This window comes from Pavona decussata, unplaced genomic scaffold (assembly GCF_977016875.1).
Source record: "Pavona decussata unplaced genomic scaffold, jaPavDecu1.1 SCAFFOLD_416, whole genome shotgun sequence".
Lineage (NCBI taxonomy): Eukaryota > Metazoa > Cnidaria > Anthozoa > Scleractinia > Agariciidae > Pavona > Pavona decussata.
This window is the reverse complement of record NW_028145778.1, coordinates 139960-167129: the sequence shown is the minus strand read 5'-3', so window position 1 is coordinate 167129 and position 27170 is coordinate 139960. Positions and strand designations below refer to the sequence as shown.

At 38.8% G+C, this 27170-nt stretch overlaps 4 protein-coding genes across 4 annotated transcripts; 1 reads left to right on the top strand and 3 right to left on the bottom strand.

Annotated features, from left to right (window-relative positions):
• The first annotated feature begins 290 nt into the window (after positions 1-290).
• On the top strand, positions 291-21095 carry LOC146450882 (large ribosomal subunit protein mL62-like). The gene is made up of 6 exons (XM_085099803.1): positions 291-474; positions 2002-2050; positions 3049-3108; positions 4764-4846; positions 19439-19608; positions 20561-21095. Exons 1-6 carry the CDS (start codon positions 340-342, stop codon positions 20637-20639), a joined length of 576 nt encoding a protein of 191 aa, XP_084955929.1. The 5' UTR covers positions 291-339; the 3' UTR covers positions 20640-21095.
• LOC146450884 (uncharacterized) lies at positions 9873-11728 on the bottom strand. The gene has a single exon (XM_085099856.1). The coding sequence runs from the start codon at positions 11716-11718 to the stop codon at positions 10414-10416; it is 1305 nt and encodes a 434-aa protein (XP_084955982.1). The 5' UTR covers positions 11719-11728; the 3' UTR covers positions 9873-10413.
• On the bottom strand, positions 12758-16736 carry LOC146450883 (melanocortin receptor 3-like). Its single transcript, XM_085099718.1, has one exon. It carries the CDS (start codon positions 15997-15999, stop codon positions 15112-15114), a length of 888 nt encoding a protein of 295 aa, XP_084955844.1. The 5' UTR covers positions 16000-16736; the 3' UTR covers positions 12758-15111.
• Positions 21096-21231: 136 nt separating the features above from the next.
• Positions 21232-25948, bottom strand: LOC146450881 (uncharacterized). The gene is made up of 4 exons (XM_085099827.1): positions 25938-25948; positions 25533-25678; positions 23464-24773; positions 21232-22004 (listed from the first exon to the last, which is right to left on the bottom strand). The coding sequence occupies exons 1-3, from the start codon at positions 25946-25948 to the stop codon at positions 24232-24234; spliced, it is 699 nt and encodes a 232-aa protein (XP_084955953.1). The 3' UTR covers positions 21232-22004; positions 23464-24231.
• Between the last annotated feature and the right edge of the window lie 1222 nt (positions 25949-27170).

The following is a 27170-nucleotide window of genomic DNA, read 5'->3' as shown; positions in this document are numbered from 1 at the left end:
TGATTTACACGGAGACGCATATTCAATTGCGTGACAATTGACAATTGAATGTGAAAAACTGAAAATAGGAGAAATGACTCATACTTTTTTCCCGCTTATCTCGCCTTTTTCCATGACATGCAACAATCTATCCAATCAAAGAGGAACAATCTTCAGACACTTGTGTTAATTATGTTTGCGCGTTGACCTAGAGTACGTGACGTTTTGCGAGATTACTCGCTCTTTCTTGACTTATGGCAAAGAGCATTACGTGACGCGTGACAGATTTCCCGCGATTGATGATTTTTCGAAGGCACGCTGTGGCAGCTGGGTAAATTTAATGGCGGCCATGAAGGTGAAATGTTGCGGAGCTTTTTAAACCGTTCTTGTTCGTCTTTCATCACCTCACGTGGTTTGTTGCAGAGAAGACTGAACGCACTTACAGCACTGTATCTTCACACGTCCTTTTTTAAGCTGAGGAGTATTGAAAACAAGGTAAATAATCTCAAAGATGCCAAAAATTGTTCAGTGGCTGCTATTGTACATGTAGCTAGGTTAAAAGAGCGGACTATAGATGGCGATATTTGATATTTCCCCTTGCATTTTGGAAGGTTTCCGCATGGCCCCATATATAAATAGTAGCCCTCTACCGCAAATGACGAGCAGGAAGAGAGTTTGAGTCGGAAAATGTGCGGAAATCTTGTACATCTTTAGAAGCTCCCCCCCCCCCCCCGCCCCCCATCCTCCTAGCTAGCTCCCGATATACTTAATTAGTGATATTCCTCTGCTTTCCTCATGTGATATCCTGCAACCCCTCTCCACGTTTAAGTCACTTCTCTAGAATGAGTGATATGTGTGTGTTTTCCATTTTACAATCAAGAAAAGTCCATGGGCTAATCACTGCATGACTTCAGATATGAAGTGAAGAAAGCGAGGCCATATAAACTCTGTAATAGAGCAAAAATATTGTAAGTTTTAACTATCTTGTAATAAACCAAAATTTGATTTCTACAATGATATCAATTCTCGGTCTTGTTTTCTTCATAATTTTGTATTTAAAATTGTCAGATGGCTCGGGATTTCAGGTATGAAGATTCAAATGTTTTCTAAAAGAGGCCAGGGCTAGAGGACAGAGGGGAAGGAAGGGTGTGGATGCTCTCCTTTTGAATCTCAAAAGTAATGTACATCTACATATATTCAAATCCTAGCAGTATGTAGGATGGTTGTCCCATGAACCTAGTTGAATGGCTTTAGCTCCCACAAGTCTCCTGTAGCTCAGTGGTAGAGCATCCGAACTAGTAATCGAAAGACCTTAGGTTCGACTCCTGTTGGGAAAACTCTGATTTTCTTTTTCCGAGTATGCCTGTGTTACTCGTTGAAAAAAATACATCAGTTGTTTATAAAGCAGGCTTGAAATATAGCATCATATTTCTTTCACATGGGTCCACTATAACAATTGGTTAAGCGGTTGTGGTCTCCCTGTCTACATGTACTAGCAGTATGCAGAATTTTTGTCACATGAACCTAGCTTACAGTCAATCCATGATACATATTACTGGTAGTTGTGAAATTTGAACAGAGTTTTGAAATTTACATGTCAGTTTTGAACATCACCAACAAGATTTCTAAGTTCCTGTACAAATTTCCCTAGTTTATTGATGGTATAAATCTACGAATTTTTCTTTATTTTACAGCATTAATAAGTATAATTTTCAAGAATAACAGTAATTGTTATTGTTTCCCAAGTATTTCAACATTCCATTCAAATGCCCGACATTACAAAGAGTTAGAATGTTCATTTCATTTTCGGAAATACTGGTCACGCGTGACGTGGATTGACTGTAATGGCGTTAGCTCCCACGAGTCTCCTGTAGCTCAGTGGTAGAACATCCAAACTAGTAATCCGAAGGTCTTAGCTTCGACTCCTGTCAGGAGAACTCAGATTTGCTTTTTCTGAGTATGCCTGTGTAAACGCACTGAAAAAAATATGCGTTTATTAATATAATATATTTTTTTGTTAAGGATGATGATGTGCCACATGTCAATTATTACAAGGGGAGGATTCCACTTGGTAAGACGATTCCCAGTGTCCGACATCTTCCTGTTCTTGCCTATCTAGAACTCCGGCATTCTCAAACAATTCTTTATAGGTGGTTTGCATCGCTGCCATGTTGGTGGACTAAACGAAAGAAAATATGTTCACAAAGTTTGCATAAAAATGGCAGGTAACTCTCAGAGGAGAAAAATCTCATTGTTCCTGTCCACCAACATGGACATCATGATGTCACATGCAAACCATCAATAATTTTTATTTCCCCAAGTGTTGGAGATAGCAGAAATCTATCATATGTGGAAAGCAGCTGAGGTGAACATGCTGCTCACAAAGGAATATAATTACTCCAGTTTCATTTTTATTGCTAAATAAAACGTAAGACTTTCTCAAAAATCTCTTATTTGTTCATGTTGACTGTCTAATCAAAGTAAGAAGCTGTCAGCCAACAGTTTGCCATCAAGAGATTCACTTTGCTGGAGTACTTAGTGCACCATAATGTTCCATGTGAGTGTATTTTTGCAAGACGTCTTCCAGCAAACTGAATTTCCTGTCAGTGAAACTGTTGTCTGACAATTAATAGCATTTGTTAATGGATACTCGACATAAAATTAAAAGCTCTAGTTTTCAGACGCAAGTTTAAAGGGCAGGGAATTTTGTATCAAATCACGGAAAATTAATACTAAATTCTATCTCAAAGTTAGTTACCAGGTTTGGGAAAGTATTTCCTTGTTGGCAAAGGTCGTGTCATTTCAGTCAAAAGACTTTTAGGAAGGAATTAATATTCTATGGTTTCATTGCTGGCTTTATTGGCGAGAAATTATTATCTTCTGCAGACCTTGAAAAGTGGTTTGTCGTCAGTGAAAAGCGTGGGAATTTTTATTATCATGACAAGTTGCAACCCTGATGAACATTGCTTTATTGAATAATAACAAGTACAAAGGGCAGTTTAAAAGTGATTTAATGAACAGGTTCGATGATTGATTCAGAAGTGACTCCGCTGTCTCATTGAATTACAGATAGTTTGACAATTAAATATGCAAGAAGCTCAGGACCAGGGGGACAAAATGTGAACAAAGGTAATATAGTATTGACTGAAATTGAAGTGATTATTAAAATGCAAATGAATCAATCAAATATGAAAGTAAAAATATACCAAGTTTTAGTTTTGAATGTATGAATGAATGAATTCTTATATACCGCACATATCACCAAGTCTCATGGCGGTTTACATTTCTATGGGGTGAGATCGGACGTCAGCATGTGAAGGCGCCTCTGGCAGCAGCTATCGGTCCATAGTAGCTCTCACCCACCCACCCACTTAACCCAAGCATGGGTATGAAAGATAGAAGGCCAGACCACAACACCGGTAACTACGTCCCCTTCTCTTGCAAACAGTGTGTGGGTTGACTTCTTTAACGTCCCACAAAGTAATCATGAGCAAGGGTTGTGAGACGGGACCTACAATTTATCGTCCTTATCCAAGAAGACTAGAAAGTCTAACCATTTGCAGATGCCATTATAAAGGCAGCACTTTCTCCTCAGTTATTTAAAGACCCTGAGTGGTGGTCCGGCCGGGGTTTGAACCCGCGACCTCCCGCACGGGACCCCGGTGCTCTACCAACTGAGCCAACCAGTCGGCGGGTTTGATCTTGAAAGATTGTTAAAGTATGCTTGTTTTCTCACAGTAACAATATACTGTAAAAATTTGTCCATTTTCTTTCCATAATACCCTACATTCCTCAGTCAAGAGTTTTGGGCATGAATTTGTCTCCTATGGGATGGTGGGCTTGTTTGAGGGACGTAGAACTTAAAAGCAAAACACTGGCAAAGATCAGCTGTGTTATGATTATAGGTTTGAATGTCAAACCTGATTAATGTATGTAGCGACTTAGGCCATGATTTCTGTGTAGAGAAGCAAGAATAGCAGAGAAGAAGGCAAAACTTTTCAAAAGCTTTTATCTTTGTGGCTATCATGTTATTATCAATGTATAATTTCAATGTACGTGCAATGCTGATAGAGTCTACTCCCGATAACTCGAACCCTCCTTAACTTGAACCACGCACTAACTTGAACCAATTCTCCTTTCCCTTCAGGTCATTTTCTATATAATTTTACCCTCGATAACTCGAACTCCCGATAACTCGAACCTTTTCCAATTTCCCTTGAAGGTTCAAGTTATCGGGAGTCGACTGTAATTTAATTAGCCTCCTCTGCAGACTTCCTTTGGGCTCGTTTTGCATTCTGATGCTTGTAGGGGAGAAATGCATGACGAGCCCAAAGAGTCTGCGTAAGAGGCTAGATAACGTGTTGTCACCTCATCATATCTGAATTGTCATCTGTGCTTTCAAGCATTGTGTCATCAGTGGAGCTTCAGTACACAGACTTGCCTTGGTTTCTTTACTGGGCCATTCAGTCCAGCTAGGGTAAAATGAGAGGGTGGGTACTCTTTAGTCTCTCTGAATGCCAAGTCATGTATCTGTTGTGGTTGTTCAATTTTAATTTTCCTTTGTTTTTGTATATGGTAATGTATGATGATGAGTATAAAACAAAGAAAAATAGAAATTGAACCAAGGATAAAATTAAACCACAACATATCCGTTTTGATGCTAATTTAAATTTATGTACACTTCAAAATTATGCTAAATAACGCTTGTGCCACAGAACGCTACTCCAACCCCGTTGCCAGAAGAAGCTCATTTATAAACCCTAACCTCAGGAATTTTCTTTCAGTTAATACTAAGGTGGACTTGCGATTCCACGTTGCAAGTGCAGAGTGGATTTCAGAAGATGTTCGACATAAGATATTAGAAAGGGTAAGATACTGTAGACTTGTGAGTGTGAAAAGTTCTTGGGCTACTGGTAAAGTCTTGTGAAAAAGCATCACAAAATACGCAATTTTTACAAAGTGAGGACATTTTATGTGTGAAGGCTTAAAATAGAGGCATGGTACAAATTGAAGAGCTTTGTATGCGGGAATGTAAGGGTCAGTTATTAAATGACAGTTTCGACAGAGTTTAACAAAACCACGTTCTAAGCCATTTTCAATTTTGGCAACAATCATATCTAAACATTGTCAACAAGAAGGCTTGCATCCTAGACTAGAAAACTATTTACCTACTTAAAACAAACCACTTATCAACAGATTTGGAGGCTCACTGATTGTCTTAAACCGCGCCCTAAGTTAGACAGTTTAAATAACTGGTCCTTAATGTCTTCGGGACGTAAATTTTGGTTTAAAAAAAACTTGCAAACTCCGTGGATCTAATTCCTATTAAGATCCCCGAGATAGTACGCACTAAATCCGAACGGATCCGCTCGTTTAATTTCTTTTCTCCTTATTTTATTTTTTAGTTGTTTAAGGTGCAAATTTTTTATTAGTTCTTTTACGGAACAGTTTATATAATTTTTAACTGTCATCGGAACAGGCTAGTCATTTTTGCGCTAAGAGAAAGGGGTGCAGTATATTTTTTTCAAACACCACAAGCCGAAATACGGCCAGCACAAGTAAACTCACGTTTGGTCGCAGAAACGACCAAACTTTCGCCGGATAGAACAGACGCCCTCCAGGACTGACTCACAACTTAAAGTGGCATTGTCACAGCGATTTTGCTGTATTTTGGTTCAAAGTGCTCAAATATTTGACGAAAACCTTTCTGCTAACATGAAATTGCTGTTTAGAACACCGGGAAGAAAATACTAAAGGGAGGGTTCACTGTTGTGCGCATGTCCATGGATCAAAATACTTTTTCGCCTTTGCTCGCTGTGACCCAAGCCTGTTTAATTTAGTTCGTTGTTTATTGAACCATTCGGAAGGGAATAGGTTACTCGGGTGGTAATTTTTTCATATGATTGCGTTATTTCGCATGCAAATAACTGTAAACACATTAACCATGGAATAAATCCTACGGGTCAACACTAAATTCAATATCGACAATATGAGTACAATCCACCAGCATTTTCTGTGAATTTTGGTCATCAGTCATTTTGCTTGGACTAATAATAGAATGTGATTACTGAAGTACACGTGAGTGGGATTTTTAAGGCCATAAAGTTGATAAGAAAGAGTAAAAAGCATTTAGATTCATGCAAATGCGCTGAAATGTGAACCCCTCCCTTTAAGGGATTTCTTCAAAGAAGAACTAACTATAATAAATTTTTATCGACTTCCCTAAAATCAGTACACAAGAAGAACTTGAAAAAATTGGCCATTTTTATTTTTTTCAAGCTGCAATCCATTTCCATCCTAGCCATCCGCAGCCAAAGATGGTTTCTGTGCACTAGTAGGGTTATTATTAACAAAACTAAACAATTATTTTAACGATTCCACCGATTCAAATATGTTTATTGACCACTCAATGTGACATTAAAGATAGGTGACACTGCTCCTTTAATTCCTAAAGAGTACACGTGCACGCTTACACGTCAACGCACACGATCGACCGCACGTGCATATTAACGCGATAAGGCACAAGAGTAGACTGACTTCGCCAGTGAACAAAAATCATAGTTCAAGCACGCAACCACGAGTCCTATAAATAACACCTAAAGCACGTGTTCAATGCACGACAAAATGCACGACCCGATCACGCGAACAAAAAACGTGCGGGTGTTCTCAACACACTAGCCAACTAATGATGGGTCGAAGAATTGACCAAAGGTAAAATATAGTGGCGGTGAAACACGCGACCCCAAGAGTCGATAAACTCTTCTCAATGAGAATTAGCGTCTTAGCCAAGTTTGTGAAGAAATCAGTAGTATCACATGAAAAAGCACTAAGAAATATGGTACGCTGGAAAATTTTCGTTCGCTCTTTGAAGGCCATCCAAAAAAGTAAGGATTGCACAGGTTAATTCGATTCGTCTCAGAGAAGTGATTCCGCCCTCCCTCCCCCTTCTTAAAGTTGTTGACAAAACAAGAACATTTTTGCGTCTAGGTGGCTACTTTGGTCTCTTCGTTGCTGTGTTGTTTCCTTAGACAAGAATCTTTGCTCCAGATAGTCTCTCTTCACCCAGGGCTGAGTTGCTCGAAGCATGGTTAGCGCTAACGATTGGTTAAGAGGTATTAAAACCTATAGGTTGTTATGGTATTTAACCCGGGTTAGCGCTAACCATGCTTCGAGCAACTGGGCCCAGGTGTATAAATGGCTACCGGCGACATACTGCTGGGGGTAACCCTACGATGGACTAGCATCCCATTCAGGGGGGAGTAGCAATACTCCTTGTTGCTCCATGCTACAGAAACCGGGCTAAGCTCCAGCCGTGTGGGCCACTTAGACTCAAGTGCGTCTTTACCTAACGTTTCATCTCACCAATATTGTTCCATGCCCTTAAGCTGCACAGTGACACATTACTACCTCATTTCTACCTGTTATTAACAAGATTCTGTTTAAGCCCTATTCTTCAGGCCCCCGTTGTTCAAAGAGCGGATAACTTTATCCAGAGGATAAGTCGCTATCCAGCGGATAAAATGTATTGGTTGGAGTACCGTGTATTTTATCTGCTGGATAGAGTTATCCGCTGGATAGAGTTATCCGCACTTTGAACAACCGGGGCCTGGCAGATGAAATTCAACGGTAGCCGTTTTAAAATAACATTTCATACATTTTGCTGGTCACTAGCTTTTATTGAAAACCTTGAAATTTTATAAAACAATATTGGTGCACACAAGCAACAAGGGTCGTAGACGAACCACATAATAAACATTTTTTTTTTAAACATAATAAACATGGGTACTTTCTATTTATCCTGAAATTTCGGTAAGAAATTCCGTAAAACTTTCGATGTTAAATGGCGCGCTTTTTTTTTTTATCTTGGCTAAGATCCCCGTCTTTAGTTCTAAACTTCCAGTCTCCTTGGTAGATGAAAAATATACATGATAGCGCTATAAGCTCTTTTAAAAAGTTTGTCGATTTCGAAATAGAGGTCATTTTGTTAAGAAAAGGCAATGGGGACGTAATTAAAGAGTTTAATTGCCTGTTTAGTGTTCATCTTTCAACTGTTGCGACAAATATCTCAACCTTTTCTCAAACTTTATTGGCACAGGGACAAGAAGACAGATCCCACGAAATTATACTCTTAATGTTTTTATGCAGTATATGCCAGAAAAACATTCTGTGCAACAGACTTTTCAAAAACCTGCAAAGGACAACTAAGTTATCATTTTTCATTCTACAGTAGGTTCATTATCTTCTATTAGAATGGACACATTGACAAAAATCCGCTGCTACGAAAAAAACAAGCTTGACCACTACTTGAATGTGCCATCACATCGATCTCGTTGACGAAATTTGTTTTTAATTTACAATTTTGTGAATATGTGTTCTAAAAGAAAAATGGTGCGTACATACAAGAGGAGTTTGGGAGAATTTTAAATTCCTATCTTTTTACTGCGGTGATTGTTTCAGGACCCAATAACACAGTCCAAAACAGCAGAAAAACCTTTATTTAGGGTCGGCGTTACAGAATTAATAAAAACTTTATTGTTCATTGCCCCGTTCATTAGCCCAACTAACAAAATTGTCGGTATTTTCGAAAGAAAGCATCTGCTATATTTTTAAAAGGCCAATTTGTTATTTGTTGCGGCAAATATATTTTTCTGCATTTGCATTCTCTTCAAGAAATTGATGGCCCAAAATACTTAATCAAGCTTCGTCCAGTAAGCAGACAGGAGACTTTTACTTTTAACAAACACCGACATAATAGGACTTTAAATGATTAGAATTATCTTTTTGTTTTGTCCATATGAAAGCAGTATTAAGAGGCTGTCTGCGTAAGAACGGATAAGGCAAATTTCGGCTTTTCGCCGATTTCGCTGATTTTTTTCTATGACCATCAATCATTATATCCCATAAACAAATATCACATTTACTGAGCTCAATGCGATTTTTTTCCTTGTTGGCGAGAAAGTTTACAAGGTGACCTCAAAACTACCCAATTTACCTTTGCGGACTCAACCATTTATCTGTACATTGCCGGTGCTTCCAAAACGTCATTCCTTGCTCAAACAGCTTGAATATTTTACGCATTGAAGTTCCATTTGTCAATGACTATTTAGATGTTTAACTTTTGTTTTCTGTGAAATTTTGACTGAGTTACAATTTTTTCAAAATACCTCCTTCTAAACTTCAGAATGCATTAAACGTGACATTCATGTAGTCAAAACCTATTTTCTCAAAAGTGGGACCTGACTTAGGGTCAAGTCTATTTTAACTCAAAAGCATTAGCACCAATCTACCAATGTATGCAATAAAATCTGTGGGCACTCTACGCTGATAATAATGATTGATGTTCATAGAAAAAATCAGCGAAATCGGTGAAAAGCCGAAATTTGCCTTATCCGTTCTAACGCGGACAGCCTCTTAAAGTTCGTGTTGTAATTAGCCGCAAAACGTTTGTAATTAAAAAACACCGTCGCAATCACAGGGCGCAGAGGAGTCAAATTTGTTGTAAATCAGCGGCTAAATTCTCCGGCGCAAACCGATTTACGTGATCTAACAAAGCGTCATGGGATCTTATTACGCGTCTGCTGAAAGATTTACCCCAAGCTGGCTATGACCGCCTGTGGGAAAACGATCGTCGCCCGAACGACGACGTCGGAAAAGCGAAGCTTTTACAGCGAGGCACGAAGTGCCGAGAGAGAAAAAGAGACAAGGGATGAAACTAATACCACGTGACTCGTTCAATGTGGACGGAGCATACTGGTGACGGAAACTCGGAAGTCAAGTTCTGCACTGTGCTACAGGGGGCAAATTTGATCCGCTAAGCGATATGAATAGTGGCTCGATAGGCAAAAAACGACTAATTTTGGTCAGTTTTTATAGATACTTTTCATTGCAAGAAACTCAATCAACCTATCTCAGTGTTTCCTTTAGTTCTTATATATTAATATTCCCAAAGTTGGTGGGCTTTAATTAAATACCTTAGGAAATATGGCACTAGGCCTGACCACACCCAATTCCGAGACAAATTTTCTATGGATCACGCTAACATCAATTTCTCTGGAAGGGCCAAGACTATGAACTTAACACTTGGCAAGCAGTAAGATAAGTTCCATGGCTTTGCAATGAACCATTTGTGGCACTGTAAGTCAATGTTTACATGAAAAAAACCTGCTCTGAAAAGATGCAAGAAAACCTTATCACGACGCTTTGGTATATACTGTACTAGAATACAAAGTATAAGTCAGAACCACACCACAGAGGTTCATTGCACAGCTCTAATGTTACTTAAAATGACCTGAAAATTTCATGGCAATATCTTAAATAGTTTTTAAGATATGACTGTTTTCGTGGAAAAAAAAACTGCAAAATTGCGCAATTTGAGAAAATTAAGTCTAAAATTAAAGTATGAGTTTCATTGATGTTCCAGTACATAAAATTACTTTAGAAGACCCCAGCTTCATAGGATGGTCCCTCTTGTGCCTCCAGAGTTTCTGAATATCCCTTTTTCCAGTTCCTCAATTGTTTTCGGCGTTTCTTGGCTGGTTCAGAGCTTTTACGGTTGGAGTGGCGTATACGTGTGCTGTCTAATTTATCACATGCGGCAACACTGTGAACACCAGGAGCAATACCAAGTTCTTCAAGGACCAAAAGTAATGATGCTGCCCCATCATTAAAATGTGCAACAGCTAAGAAAGTTGCTAGTTCAACCACTGGTAAGCCTGAATGCATTTCTTTTGTAGCCCTTTGCCAAATGAGAGCATTGATGGCCTCGTTTCTGTTTTGCGTCCCGCCATGTAAACATCTGCTGAGAAGATCTCTGTCACTCAGGGCTTCAAATGAAGGAAGAATGGCTTTGGCCACAGCTGGTGGAAAAGGGTGCTCATGTGTATAATCTGTAGTTCCATTTGCTTGATCCCTCTGAAAACCACACCATGAGTGTTCACCAGGTGGGCAGAGGTCATGATCAGGGTTGTCATCGGTAGCTTGGGTATGATGCCATATGGCCATGACTGCGTTTTGCATAGCACCAATATCATGGGTGTTCTCCCTGATTGCTTTTCCATAATAGACTTGCAAACTGTCAATTGTCTTGTCAGTCAGCCTTCCCCTGCCACCAATACCTTTACCATCCTCAAGGCGTGCCTGTCCTGTTCTCTTTTTCAGTGAGCGAAGCCTGGATCCAAGTCGCTTTTGAACATGCCCTACACATTCAAGTTTAGTGACTTCAATGTCACCATAGACAACTTCATTTACAAGCAGGTTATGAGATTTGCTGTCCCCATCCCCGAGAAACTCAACATATCGCACAGAGTAATTTTCAATGGATCTCTGAAATATAGCAAGCACCCCAGCGGCATCCATGGAACCAGACGACCCAGTATAGTTCGCATGGCAAAATGCTTGATGGCTTTCCCACCACTCATCGAATTCAGGAGTTCCTTGCTTGTCTCTCCATCCCATGCATTCCCTACACTCCTTGGACATTATTTCAACATCAAGAGTTTTGCCAGTAAGCAGGGATATGGCTGTGACAACACCAGATGATGAAGAGAAGCCTCTCTTTCTCCATGTACCATCCCCTGAAACTCCAATGTCATATACACCATCACTGTCAGGTTCATAAAATCCTTTTTCCTCCTCTACTGCATTCATCATGCTCTGTTTGGCCACACGTTCAGCAGCATTTCGGATGGCATCCACATGGTCCCTGTATGCGTTTTCATTCATAGGTGACAACATGTTCATGACACCTGAAAATTTCACAAGGCCTTGGTGCCCTACGCCAATGTTCCTTGTGGCTAGGACAATCCTTCTCTTCACCTCAAAAGCCCTGCTTTTCTCAACTTTAGCCGAGGTGTAAAACTGCTTCACGAAAGAACACTTCCTAGCTGTGCACTTCAAAACAAGAAGGGAAGCAAATCCCATCTTAGCTCCTCTGTCTTCTTCCATAACAACATGGCCGTATTTACAAACTGGGCACCACAATGAATTAAAAACGGTTGCAAGGATAGCAATGTCGATAAAACGGAATCCTTCCATACTGTCCGGCTCAACTTCATTCATAACATCAGTAGACTTGCTTTCAAGTTTCGATGCAGATGCAGAGGATGAACAGCAAGGTTCTTCATGCTCAGCGGGTCCCTCGTGGTCGGTCTGTTCGCTTTCGGACTCTTCGCTCTTTTCTAGTTCTGTCGATTCCTCCACATTCAAATTCTCTGACTCGGTTCGTTTTGCTTTCTTTACAAGCTGATTTCCATTAAATTTTCGAATTTTCCTTCTGGTGCTTCTAAATTTCGGCATGTTTCTTCAGTAATCTGTGATTTTCGCTAATTTATCCTTGCTCGCTCGTCTCTCCTCTCAAACTATTTCATGTATTGATTCCGTAGTGTCTCCAGTTAGTCACCAGGCCTCTTGAATATTTATTGCTGCTCGTACGCGACTTCCATTGAAATTGGACGCAAAAACAGTGAGTTTTGGACCCAAAACAACGCGTAAACAATGCTGGTTGCCTTGGCAACCAACAAAACTGAATTGACTGCTTGCAGAAAAAGCTAAATATCGTAGTAAAACAATGCGAAAATCGGAAAAATATATATTTTCCTTGAAACTACAATGATTGAATATGCCAAAACAAGTATTTCCAGAAAAACTAAAATTTGCCATTTTTTTGCCTATTGAGCCACCTTAATCCTCCACCTCCAAGAGAGCTTACTCACGGGCTAACTTTTCGGGAACGGTTTTTTTACGGTTAAATGTTCGCTGTCGTACGATGTGGACCGGAGGAAACCGGTGACGGAAATACGTCACAAGCATGTTAAAATGGGGTTGACAAGCCTACGCGAATCCCACTGTGTGTCCGTTGTGTTGATAAAAGCCTTATCAGGTTCGCTTTTACAAGCATGTCTTTAATTAAAGGGCCCTAGTCAGCCACACCTTTGCTTTTGTTTATATGCGAGAGTTTAGCTATTATATTTAATTCGGAGCATGTCGAAATGAACGAAATCACTGTGAAACTACTGAAGATAATGAAACATACTTTCAGGAACACGACTTACAGTTAAGCAATAAGATTTTGCTTCACCATGCAATACTGATCAATAATTTCGATGGCATCGAAAATGGCGAAGGCTGACTAGGGTCCTTTAAGCGATTTTCCTTTTGTATAAGAGATTCTTCCCTTAAGATCAAAATGTGATGCGACCACTCTGCTTAATGGTGTTTGGCTTTGATCGTGAGGGGGAATTCTCAACTTATATACTGAATGGAGGGCTTCTTACTTGCTCTGTGGCATTTGTTAAGGCTTATCAGCTTGGATTAACTGCAAGATTTCAGGTTGTGCTAAAAAAATGTTATCTGTGAAGACACAGGATCCGTGGATTTCTTAACTCGTGAATTAATGCTTATGCTATTGTATCTCGCTAAGGGAAGATTGCAGGATGTTTGCTTATCACGGATATGAGTGTCTAACAGATCCTCGTCTTTACAAAGCTGATTATTGTTGTCTCTCGCTTTCGAGAGCTATAGCTTGTTGCGCTGTCTTTTAGCTCTCTGGGTTGCCGCTTCTAATCTGAAAAACAGCTACTGTGTTCTTAGAGCTGACATGTACCTCCATTATTTTGTGGCTTAGTTCGCATCCGCAGCAGATATTTAAAGCTAAGACAGTCGGCATTTCTTCTGGCGAGTGTCTAATGTTGTTTCTCATGTAAGACTGCAGTTTCGATTCTCTTGTAATCTCGTCAGTTGCTGTGTATCTCGTCGACACGGGGGACGCTCAAATGTTTTAGCCGTATTAACTATTTATATCGCTTAGCGGATCAAAAATGGCCCCTGTAGCACAGTGCAGAACTTGACTTCCGTTTCCGTCACCAGTATGCTCCGTCCACATTGAACGAGTCACGTGGTATTAGTTTCATCCCTTGTCTGGGTACGTGAAGATATTACTAATGATTGGAGATACGTTTCCATCAGGAGTTTTAACAGAAACGAATTCGTCCGGGCATCTTTCATTTTTATTATGAAATGGCTGCATACAAACATGACTTGCAAATATTAAAGAAAGGACGGGAGTTAAATTAGTTCCAGCGACAAGAATGGCTGAGACGACGGGATTGAAGGGGCAAACTTAGCCTATGAAGAGTAATAATGATGATGAAATGGTTGTATCCGTGCTCCGTTTTCTGCGACAAGGAGCACTTGGCTTCGCCAATCTAAAAGTAATATAACAGTTTTATGACATTTTTCCACCAATAATGTGAGTTTATTAAACCATTTACTTCTTAAATACTGACAAAGTTGCCATTTCGACATAATTGAAACGTAATAAGACAACTGTACTTTCAGTAGCTTTGGTAGAATCTAATGTACTCTGAAAAAAGTTAGCAGCCGAAAGACAGAAGAAAAACAAATTTCCTTTTGTTGTTCTTCGCCCAAGATTCTCGATCGAACGTGGGCAAAACGTGCCTGACAGGAATATTTTGTTCCTTAGAATCTTTTTTGGGTGAAACAAGACTTGTCCCAATGGGCTTTTTTGCCGTTCGTAAAAGATTTGATTTACCGAACTTGCTTTAAAGCCGATTCTGAATAATAAGCAACGTTTGCATAAGGAACTCGTCCTTTCTCTCTCAACTAATTTGCGCGAAATATTATACATTTACATCTCAACCAGCAAATCCCTAAAAATAGGAAGTTCATAGTTTAAAAATTCTGCTCACGCTTTTAATGAAATAGATAAAAAACACCGACCTCAAAACGAAAAGGAGATATTCATCTCGCTGACGATATTTTGGCAAAATAATGCCTTTTTTATTACTGCTTATATGTGTTATGCTAACAACACTCGGAAACTAGACGCGTACTACATCAGTGTTGTTGACCCTCACTGTAAATTTAGATTGAAAAGCATGCACAGATCTATTGCTAACTTTGCGTAGACATACTGAAGGTCCTATAATGAAAGATTGTTACGCAAATTTCAGCGACATAGCGCCTGATTCATTCCCTACTTTTTAGCGAGAAATGATTAAGTCGACACGTGTTAGGTATGTATGACCGAATTGTCTTTCTTCTATGATCGCATCGAAAGCTAAAGTACTGTTCTCAGTCTGATGAAACCGGACTCCATCCCACCCTCGCGTCCTTTCAGTTGTTGCCACTTGAAAACGTGTTTCTCAGTATCTCCATAAGAGCGTGTCGAATGTTTCTCATCTTCCAGCAGTAAATCACAGGATTGAGGGACGAATTGAGAAGCACCAGAGAGAGCGTGCCACGGAAGATTACTGTATTCAGCGATGAGTTGGAGCTGGTGATGGTAGTAAACAACAACATAGAAGCTTGCGGTAAATAACAAACCAAAAACACGAGATATATGTAGATTGTGGCTTCCGCAGATTTCCTTACCCTTCCAACATTCGGCACTTCGCCATTTGGTGCCACTTGCTGTACCTGAAGAGCTTGGATTTGATGTGCATGGCGTCGAACGGCCATGTATATTTTGTAATTGAGAAATGCTGCAGTTATCAAACAAGCAACAACAATAATGATAACAATGGGGTAAATGACGTTCACCGGGGTCCACAACGTAACCAACGAAAAAACCGCGCTCAACAACCAAAGTGAGGTCACCACAGCAACTACACGCTTGTGAGTCACAAGTTCCTGGTATCTTAGGTGAAGATGAACAGCGAGGAATCTGTCTGCACTCAGAGCTGTGACACCAGCGAATGAAACATTTAAAAAGAGATTCGCTTGGCTGGCAAACGAAAGATACGTCTTACTATGTATTGGATTGTCTTTCGTCTTCATCTCCATGACAAGAGTTGCAACGTACAAAGGATGAACAAGCAAGCCAACACCAAGATCAGAAACCGCCAGACTCAGGAGCAATGTTTTCAAAGGTTTTGGCAAAGATGAAGTTTTGTTTATCGCATGGATTGTTATTATGTTGAACATGATTGCAGTACAGCACAAGAAAGCGTTAACAACACAATACACAACGTACCACGAGTAGAATTCTCCACCAGCTTCCATTATATAAACTTTGCTGACACGACACGGGATTTTGAAGAATTTCAAGAGGTCCTGTTCGAAGGTGGCTATTTTCGAAGCGAAAGTTTTGTTATTTGGGACGGTAAAATACCGTTTTTAATTTCAGGATAGCGCAGATGGTTATTGTCAAGCCTGATGTATGAGTAATTTAGTCGAACATGTTAAATGAAGGGTGGTTAATTTCCCCGCACAATTATTTTCCAATAACTATGGACTTGAATAAATTGAACAGCCATTAGCCTGCGACGCAGAGAGTCTATACAATCCCTGATATCGAGTTCTCTATAGGTCTTGAGTGACAAGTCCGGCTGCAACGCAGGCTGACATCCATTAGAGTCTGAAAAAATATGACTGTTCGCTGTTACTGTGGTCTCTGATCTTTGGATCTTATCAACTGTAAAATAGATGAACAGCACTGAATTATATATTAATAAATAGTCAATACAGTAAATACCCGCATATAAGAACCTAGTGATATAAGAACCTACAGACTGAAATGTGGCATTTAAATACCCAAAAATATAAGAACCTGTTCAGCCTGGCAAAGAAAAGTATGTTCTTATACAAAAACAATCACTCCAATTTTGATGGTCAAAATTCTGGATTTTAATTGTGTGAGAAACTTCTGACAAAAAGTTATTGTGTATATGTTTTCTTTGATTTACATTTGTTTGGATTTTTCACTAGAAATATGTTTTCCATAAAGCTACAGTGCAACAAGGCAAGCATTTTTGTTGTTGAAAATACAAGTGCTAAACCATTTTGTTTTAGTACAGCACAACTACGACAACCTCTGAAAAATACGAACCTATTAAGAACCTAATCAGCCCGAATTGTGAAAAACTACCCTAAAATAAGAACCGGTTCAGCCTGACCTCGAAAATTCTAGGTTCTTATATGCGGGTTTTTACTGTAATTTATACGCTTAAGTTTGTTTTTGTGTCGGTGCATCTTTTTATAGCTAAAAAAATTAAGCCTGTTCCAGCTGCACAACAACAAACACAAGAAATAATTTATTGGAAAAAAAAAGAACATAATACACTGATCAGAAAGTAACTGATGTTATTCGCAGCGGGTTAGTTACTTTAACAGACAAATGTCATAAAACGAAAAGCAACACTGAAACAAAGAAAGCGAGAGGTGTTTATTAATGCTATGTTATAATTTGTGAGAAAAAGGCCGTGAGCCACGCAACACAAAGTGAGAAAGAAGAAGCCTAATACGGTGGTTCTAATCTCTCAAAGTCTAAATGTGGTGAATTTTGTTGTGTACTAAGCTTTTAAAAGGCGCAGTTTAACTACAGATTCTTCATTTTAGGAGAATTCACACTTTTCTTCAAATCACCTGCTACAGTACACGCGACATTGTACCGTCATATAATAAAACTGAACGACGAAATTTGTTTTATCTATAGTCTTTTACTTAAGAAAAATGGTGCGCCTGCTTACATACGTTAGACAAGTCAAAATAAATTTGGAATAATTTCAAATTCTCATCTTTTTATCAGATTGTAGATGAACAAAGTGCACTTTATGTTGTGTGATATCATCTGTTAGCCTTATCTAAAATAGTTACGCAACCTATGAATGTTATGTAATGAAACGGTTTTGCTCCTTGCGTCCTTTATGATTTAAACTTTTTCCATAACTGAAAAAAAGAATCAAACAGAAATAATTTAAGGCCAATAACGAAAATTGGCGTCTTTTATATGTTGGAGGAAATATATAAATTTTGAATTTTCATTTTCTTTAGTAAATTGAGATGTCATGTCCCTATGAAAGCAGAATTAAAGTTCGTGTTGTAATTAGCCGTAAAACTTTTGTAATTAAAAAACACTGACCCAATAAGACTTTCAATTAACATTTTAGCTTCTCTCTGCACCCGCCCTTTTTTTCTACCAACAAGTAATAAATACAACCTTTTTTCTATTTTTTCTTTTGTTGCGCTCGACCTAGAAATGGGACAATCAATCGATCAACGAATAAATGGATCTTGGGACGCGTATCTGGCACCCCCCGCAGATTTTGCAGGGGCGGATGACATCACCAATTGGGCAAAGGAGAGAGAGCCTGGGATCGAGATCATCAAACGCACTCCTTAATCTTTGATTATTACTAGGTTTCCTCGCCACTATTTATATTCATATTTGCGCCACAAATACCTCATCAGCGTGTTTTTCTCTGTAAATCCGTATAATTATGTTATATTTGTAATTTCATTTGTGTCTACCCAGTTCATATAGTTTAAAATAGTTTTAATATAATATAGTTTTTTTAAAACTATATATTTTTTTAAAACTATATGTTATAACTATACTGAAATATAGTTATAATGTAATATTTATCACGTGTTGTAAATTTGTCAACATGTAACTACTTTAAGTATATATATTTTTAATTTGTTGTGTATTTGTTTTCTTTTGTTTTAATGTAACTTATTAGTGGCGAAATAAAAACGAAAAAATGAAAGAAGACAACAAAAGGGGAATGGAAATTTTGCGCTAATTGATTGGACGATAATTTTCGCTCCAACCGTTCGGAACGGGTAAAAAATTGGAGTAGCTCTGAAGATCGTCTGTTTGTTCCAGAAAAAAATTCCAGTACATCCGTAGGTTTCATTTGTATTTTAACCGACCAGTTGAGCCAGACATTGTAGCTAAACAGATAGCGCCCCAGTATTTGATTCTTATAGTCCATCACACATTCCAAACAGTCCGTTTTTTTCGTCTGTGACGATCCGATGAACAAAACGTGTAAATCACTCGAACTACAGGTTTGTGAGGCTTGCGCGCGAGAACACACGCCTGCGGCGCTACTGTCTTACGAGTTCTCGCTTTCAGAAATTTGCGCAACCTCGTTCCCAGGACTCCAGGGCTCTCATTTTCTCATTCCCTGGAACGGGAGAGGACAGCAAGAGGAGAGACCTGGGAACGAGGCTGCAATAGGCTCCTTCAACTTGATATCGAGGTCCAGAGGACACAAACAACAGAAATGAATAAACATGATTATTCAATTTCCTTTGTTTGTGTCCTCTTTGCCTCACTCACTCAGCAAGTTGAATTTTAATATATCAAAAGGAGGCTATTGACCGTCTCCTTCCGCGAATTCAAGAGGCAAAACGACTGTTTTTCCAGAATTTGAATAAACACAGTGCTTTAAATTTTTAGAAACCTATGGCAGTGCATTTATTAAGTGTGCAGATTATTTCAAATGAATGTCCAAAATAGTGTGCTTACAATTTAACTGCACGATGAGAACACACATCAGTGTTCAAAAGCAGTGTCGTTCAATTTGTTTATAGTATGTATAAAGTTTTATCATCAGCTGAAAATTTAAAATATCGACATCGAATTAAAGAAGGATCGCAAGAAGTAGGACGATCTCTCTTTAAATTGTTGCTGTCCTCTTTATATTTCCAATAGGAGAAAAATCGTATTAATAAGGACGGTGAACTTGTTGTCAGCTCCACAAAATACAGAACCCAGTTTAAAAACTTGGAAGATGCCATTCAGAAAGTGGAGATGATTATTGATGAGGCGTCATTTGTTCCCAAGGAAACCACTCCAGAGAAGAAGGCCCATGTGCGAAAACTGTAAGACATGAAATATGTTAACCCTGTTAGCCCCAATACTGATCAACATGCTTAATCTCCGCTCTATTCTCATAGATTTCTTGTAAACAGGTTGGGAGAATTTGTTTGAATATCTGTATGATTAATTTAGTAGGGGTAATTTAAGAAGAAATTAGATGCTAATGGCTATTAACACACTTTACAGTGTAATGCGCCGTACCGTTCCCATCGACAAATTATTTTATTTTATTTATCTATCTATAGCCCCATTCTAGAAATTCTAAAAAGATCACACACATCAAAATGATAGAAATATAAAACTATCAAAAATCTACAAAACTACAAATTTGATTAAAAACCATGCCGCCATGATAGAAAAATGCATTTTATTGTCTCTAATTTACCTCTCGGTAGTCTAATGTGGTTGCTCTGTCTAGTAGTCCTTTCGGTGCAATCCTTATTAAGATTGAAGTAATTAATAAAAAATTGCGGACAAATGTTCTTCAGTACTTTCTTAAAGGGGCAGTATCATGGGAGATATCATGATTTTTGGTCAAAATTCACTAAATTTAAACTTTGAACACTGTGCTAATTAATTTCTAAATTGCCGATTTAAAGAAATATTAATAGTGATTTTAAGACGAAAGGTTGGACCAAAATATAGTACAACCGGTGATTTTTAGTGCGTCACGAGAGCGAAACTTGAAAACGTCGGCCCGACGTTTTCAAATTTGAACCCCCCTCTATCTTGGTCATCTGCCGGCGAAAATGTCCGTGGATAGTTTCTTTGCATTCTGATAGTCTTTTAATGGAATTTTGTCATTATATCTTGGCTGCTATCAACCGAATAGCGTCTTTTCGATTTTCAATGTCTTACTAAAAATAGCGTGATACTGTCCCTTTACCTAAGGCTAGAACATGTTTCTCTCGTCTATCAGAAATTAAACTAAATTCCGAACTTGTTACTTTTTAGGATGAAAGAGGCTAATGAAAAGCGCCTCCGGGTAAAGAAGTACCTCTCAGATAAAAAGCGAGACAGGAAAAATTTTTAATACTTTTGTAAAATGGAGACAGAACAGAACAAGCAACGATCAAAATGCCTCGCCACTACATCGGCGGGTCTGAAAATCAGTTGGCAAGGGACGTCGTTTGACTGGAATTTGATGGAAACCTTAAAGAGCTGACCTTGAGCAAAATGAAAACTAAACTTAGAAGATGTTCATCACACCCTTTGAATGGAACTTTACATCTTTAAGTGGAAGGTCAGAAAAGAGACTGGCGAATTTATTTGTGAATCTTTTATTATGCCTGCCAGTTTGAAGCCGAAATTATTATAAATGTAGATCCCAAATTAAACATGACAAGCAAAGCGTAACTGTCACGAGACAGGCCAATTGGCTTTTTAAGGAATTTAGAGTTACGAAGAGGGAGCTACTGTGAAACAATCCAGTTGGCAGTCAAAACTCGAACTGCCAGGTAAACAATTTAATAAAAACTAATGAGCAGCACTCTGCGAACTGTAGTTGTATAACTTCTTTATTTCTCCTACGCGTTTCGTGTGACTAACGCACACTTCGTCAGGGAGTTTAACAATACAACACGAAGCACCTGTATATATACCTAACTCATACTAGAGTTTACATTTCGTAAGAACACACCTACGGATATACATGTAGGAAAGGCAAATTCCGCGGTATTGCGTCTAGGAAACAGGCGGTAAATTTCGGCAAGGTGTGACATATTTTGTGCGCGATATAATTTTGGGGCCCGCAGTTTTAGCTAGTTCTCCACAAAACCTTACATTTGGGTGGATTCTGCCCGTGGCAACTTTGAACCTAAATAACGTTTTTAGTATTGGAGCAAACGCCATGAAACCTACCCCTGAAGACAAGTAAGTTTGCTATTTTTATTTCACGTTGTTAGGTAATTTTTCACAAGACGACAAAGAGATTAACCAAAATTTAATACGCATGTGCAGACTAGAGTAGTTGCTTTTGTCAATTAAACCCACTGTTTGGTGACGATGGCTACTTATTCAGAGATTATCAACGTGTGCACCAGACATGCACTGGGTAAGCACTGTATTAATTTAATCGCCCTCATCAATCAATCAATCAATCAATCAGTTATCTACGATTCGCTAGGGAGCACAAAAATGCTCGTTTACAAATAGTGCTCGTGCAACTAAACAGCCCTAAACATAAATAAGATAAAACTACATACAATAATGTAAAATACGTTAAAATAAGGCGATTGACCTCCTCAACAAAATATATACATAACTAACAGTAGATAAAAGGTTAAGGTTCAATTTCCGGATAATGTTTTTAAAAGTACGCAGGCTTGGAGCCTCGCGCGCTGCCGAAGGCAGGTTGTTCTAAAAACGAGCAGCAATACTAGCGAACGACTTAAAGGACCTGTACAGGCCCGCAAATGATCCCCGGACGGGAAATGATCCCCAGATTGGACCGCAAATAATCCCCGATTGCCTCACCATAAATTGAAAATGGAATGGACTCAAATTTGGACAGTGGATTTAAATTTTATTTACTTAATGTTTTTCCTAATAACATCTGCATGCAAATTTCACAACTTTAAAAATTATAATATAGCAGCTCAGTGCAACAGAACAATTTACTTTGTATAAACTGGAACATGCGTGCCAGTTCTCTCAGGTGTGTAGCCTGCGAACGCAAACGTATTACCTGCTGTCGAGATTCTCTCTACCGGAATTCTCTCGACAGCCGGAAATACGTCTACGTTCGCAGGCTATCAGGTGTGTCTCCTGAGAACAATAAGTAAATTGGGTTCGTCGCCTTTGCTTCGTACGCCGGCTAACTGTGATATATTTAATAGAAATTTCTTCAGAGGGAGATTTTGAACTCGGCCGTTTAATACTCGCTGCACATCGAGGATAACTTTATTTTACTCCGGATTTTTCAATTGTTCGGAGGTTTTTGACTGAAGCGGAAATAATCGACTGCACGCAGTGAGTGAATCTTGATTGCTGTGAACTTTTTACAACGGGTGAGACTCGTATTGCACGGAAAATGTGGTTTTAAACTATCAACAGCACTCCCGTAAACAATTGGCCTCCTGTAGCGATAGACGAAAAATTTGGATGGCAAAATCGGTTGCTAAGGCATGAGGCTCGCCATGGCGGAGGGGAACAATGGTCTTCTGTAGGTCTATACCGACGAAAGTGTGTTTTGCAAAAAAAAAAAAACTAATTAAAAAAGACTGAGATTCCAACTAGCGGCAAAACGAAAACGAACGACTAAATTAAAATCAACACATTACACGATAACGTATTGGACGACCGAGGCTTAAACGTTATGCTTAGAACTAAGATCCGATTAAGAACAAAGGCGACGATAGTGGGTGAGATTTCACCGCCATCTGAAGCGCATTGACCGATTCTCCTTCCTTTTTTGAAAAAAAAAAAAAAAAAAAAAACCTTGCGAAAGTCTTAACTGACCCGCTCTTTAATTTGGAAGAGTTTCGTACAGTTCTTGCACATTTTAGGCATTGTAATGGTATAAGTAAATCATATACATGTATGTTACAGTTTATAGCTGAATTGCTCTGTTGTACTGTGCTGCTATATAATAATTTTTAAAGTTGAGAAATTTGCATGCTGATAGTTAAATATAACGACTGGTGCAGTATTAAAAAAAAATGAATTCTATAAAGTTTAAATCCACTGTCCAAATTTGAGTCTATTCCATTCTAGATTTATGGTAAGACGATTGGGGATCATTTGCGGTCCAATATGGGGATCATTTCCCGTCCGGGGATCATTTCAGTTCAATTTGGGGATCATTTCCGGTCCGGGGATCATTTGCGGGCCGGGATCATTTGCGGGCCTGTACAGACCTTAGTCAGCCTCCGCCATTTTCGATGCCATCGAAATTATTGATGTTGCATGGTGAAGCGAAATCTTATTGCTTAACTGTAAGTTGTGTTCCTGAAAGTATGTTTCATTATCTCGTTTAGTAGTTTCACAGTGATTTCGTTCATTTCAGCATGCTCCAAATAAAATATAATAGCAAAACTCTTGCACATAAACAAAAACAAAGGTGTGGCTGACTAGGGCCCTTTAACACGCCACTGTGTGTTGTGGTTCTAATGAGAAACTTTGGATCTCCTCCACTGATCAGTATAACAGTATTGTGGTCCATTACTCTTAGGAATTTCAAGTTGAAAACAGCAAAGCAAGTATCTGATAATATTTAAGTTACTCAAGAGTTTTCATGTTCAATTTAATTCAGGATGGTCTCGTAAGGGTGTGATCTAGGGATCGATCTTACAATATAAGAATTCGCATATTCCAGCTTCTTAGTAAAATGTGACACTTGAATATATATTGATGAGTGTCACGTTGCTTCTGACTACTTGTTTTTGTACATGTGTGGGTTTTGTATCCAGTACTGGTAAAATCAAAGCAAAAGTAGCCACCCTAATGAGCAAGTAATTGGTGTCCAGCGCGTTAAAACAAGTGTGGCGAAAATTGGCTGAGAAAGTGCTACGACTTTTCATGATCAATCCCAAAGCGCTGTGAAGAAAAATCAAAGCAAAAAGAATTACTTTCGACACATAGTTGAGAGTGGTCAATCTACAGTCGTAAATTAAAAACGGCCATTTTTAACGCACGAAAATTTTCCAAAAGTCTCCTCTAGAAAATGTAGTATCACTGGATCGGTCATCACATCGCCATATTACACTGACGGTTTTCCAGTGATGTAGATAAGCGACAAATGCAGGTTGGTCGTACAGACGCCTTCCTCCCTGTTTGTTGTGGTGTCCCCATTTTCCCACATAATAAGCTCCGTCGTTTCCCCATGCGCTGCATTTATCCGCCAGATAAGAGGTGTCATCTTCCATTTTAACAAACGAGCCACAAGAGGCAGGCAGGACATTTGTCTGTCCGCTGAAGTATCGGACTACAGCTTCACCTGTGAAGTTAAGGACCGCGGTCACGTGGAACGTACGTCCCTGTTGTTTTCTGCAGTGGAATCTCAGCTGGGTGAAAGACAAGTGTGTTCTGAGCTCATTCATGGCGGTGTTTGTGATTCCCATTCGGTTGTTCCGATAGTTGCTGATCCCGAGGTATGTTGTCTCAGCAGTCCAATCAGGTGGAGGGTTAGGACTGTCCATAATCAAGTTAGCCACAAGTAGCCAGCCCCCTGATGATGATAGAAAGCAATTAAAGCTTCACCAAATAAAGTAATCTTGATTAAATATTTCTACAACGTTTTCCAAACAACAACATCTCAGCCCCGTTCCCGGAAAGAAGATATCGTGACTAAAATCCGAAAATAGAGACTATTCCAAATTATCATTCCTATCCCATGGAAATTATGATATCAAGTTCAACTTGTGACGAGGAAGTACGAAAGAAAAACTGTATGATGGATTTTATATTTTTATCTACTTGCAGATAATTTTGACATTGTTTTCTTTTTATCAGAGACATCCTGAATGCGGTATAATAAAGTTTTCTTATCTTATCTTTGAGAATATGGTGAACTGCAATTAAACTACCGAAAATACCCATATAATTAACTGATCAGATTTAGCGCGACTAGTCTGAATTGAATTAGATATTTTTTAGCGAATGTAAATTAGTTTTTTGGTCTTTTTAATTTTGTAACAAGACCCCACAAGCAACAGCTTAAACTGTTATCGTGTTTAAATAATAGACATTGTATTGTATTGTATTGTATTGTATTGTAAATTCTTTTGTAGCGAACTTATACGACAAGCGAGGGTAAAGGCTGTTAGTTGAACACGAACTATCAAGGGTCCATGACTGTCGATGTTTTCGGAACTTAAGGTATTCCTGCTCAAGATACAGGCAAAGACGCACCAGATGCAAATTGTATCGTGCGCATGCAAAATGGACCGCATTTATGCTTGGGTGTAATTTTGCAATGAATAATAACCTCCGTCCGTTGTCATATCGCAGTAAACTTTTAATTGGTTTCCATTCTTCTCTGGGTCAATCCAGTAGTCCCCGTCTCCTCTTGCATCTCCAGAGTCGAGAATGTGCTTACATGAATGTCCAGGATTTGAAGCAATAAACCCGAATCTTCAGTGCACAGACTAAACACAGGCCATCCGAAAAGGGCTGTTACGTGGGCAAAACTACATTTCTCTCACTCGTTCTTAGAAACGGTGATTAGAGTTCCCCCTGAGTTAATCACAGATTTTATCCGACCAAACTTCCCAAACTAAATACAAACCAACGAAATTAACTGATTCTGGTAACTGAAACAGACGAAAGGGTTTTAACCCTTACACCTTTTTTAAAAAAGTTCACAGGCAGGCAGAATTTGACTTTCACTCACGTGTCAGGCATTTTGGCCCCTTGTATCCAGGCAGACAATCGTAGTCTTCTTGTTGAGTCTCGAAAGTGTTTTGAGAACAAAAAACCTACGGATGAAAGACGTTACACTGGTTATAGATTCAGATTTACGTTCTGCGGGCGCATTGATTTAATTGTAAAATTATGCCTTGTGGAATTTCCAGATAAATAAATAAATATTTTATTAGACATCATACCTTGCAGTCGTACAACTGAATTATGTACAATTTTCAAATATTTCGAGTTCGTCCACCACCATAACTACGCGAGAATCATACAAGATTGTAATGAAAACTGAAACCTAGCTAGCTTGCGGAAGCATGTGGTCCAAATCACGTGACTATGAACTGTCAATCATTTCTTATAACAATGTACAAAAAAGAAAAGATTAATTACAATAAAATCTTTTGAAATTTGAGGTTTTCATTACATTGCTAATTGCTCAAACATTGCTCAAAACACGGCGTTGTATATTTTGTAAGATAAACAAAACGGGATCGTGGAATTTCGAAGATATGCCAAAGTTAATTTGTATTTCTTTTTAAACTAAACATCGCAATTGTTGTGCATTGCCTCCATACAGTTGTGCACAACCCGTGTCGTAATGTCACTATTAAACGCAAGAAAACTGGAGTTAAAAGTCGTTTAAAGTGACCTTTTAATCCTCTGATAAACATAAGTTTAAACTGTATTTTCGAAAGCATGGAGCCTTTAGCCTTATTGCAACCCCAGATCCCTTCATTTGAAAGGGAATGAAAGATTTACAATAAGTGTTATCAAGACAGTTCAATTTGCAAATTGATTTACACTGAATCTGTCACCAGAAATAATTTTTTTTTTTCAGCAAGCTTTTTTGCTTGCAGTATTAATTTGTCAGTGTGATCCTTTCTTATTTCTTCCAACTTACGCAAACGTTCAGAACTCCCATGGAAGGCGTTATGGCCTATAACCTGCATGAAATTCGTCATCGTGCTACACAAGACGAAAACAAATGGCTTCAAGTCTGATATACCCCCTTCGTCCCAGCTTAATTGAATGATCCCCTGTCTTTCATCTCGAAATAAAGTTACCGGCCACTCCCATCTAAAATCCCCCATCCCACCGGATCTGCCGGTTCCAAAGAAGAAAAGCGAGGAATGAAGTTAACGAGGCTTCTTCTTGTTACAGTGGCTTGGCACTTGACGTACTCTGCAAGCAGTGTTGTGTCTTAGTTCTA

Bases quoted from the DNA above. Each gene is read 5' to 3' on its own strand.
- LOC146450882 (XM_085099803.1), top strand. From the start codon at position 340: ATGTTGCGGAGCTTTTTAAACCGTTCTTGTTCGTCTTTCATCACCTCA. The intron at 3,109-4,763 runs GTAATATAGTAT...ATTTTCTTTCAG, and splicing joins GGGACAAAATGTGAACAAAG to TTAATACTAAGGTGGACTTG. The intron at 4,847-19,438 runs GTAAGATACTGT...TATTTCCAATAG, and splicing joins GACATAAGATATTAGAAAGG to GAGAAAAATCGTATTAATAA.
- LOC146450881 (XM_085099827.1), bottom strand. The intron at 24,774-25,532 runs GTTATTATTCAT...TATCATCATCAG, and splicing joins CGATATGACAACGGACGGAG to GGGGCTGGCTACTTGTGGCT.
- LOC146450883 (XM_085099718.1), bottom strand. From the start codon at position 15,999: ATGGAAGCTGGTGGAGAATTCTACTCGTGGTACGTTGTGTATTGTGTT.
- LOC146450884 (XM_085099856.1), bottom strand. From the start codon at position 11,718: ATGAACATGTTGTCACCTATGAATGAAAACGCATACAGGGACCATGTG.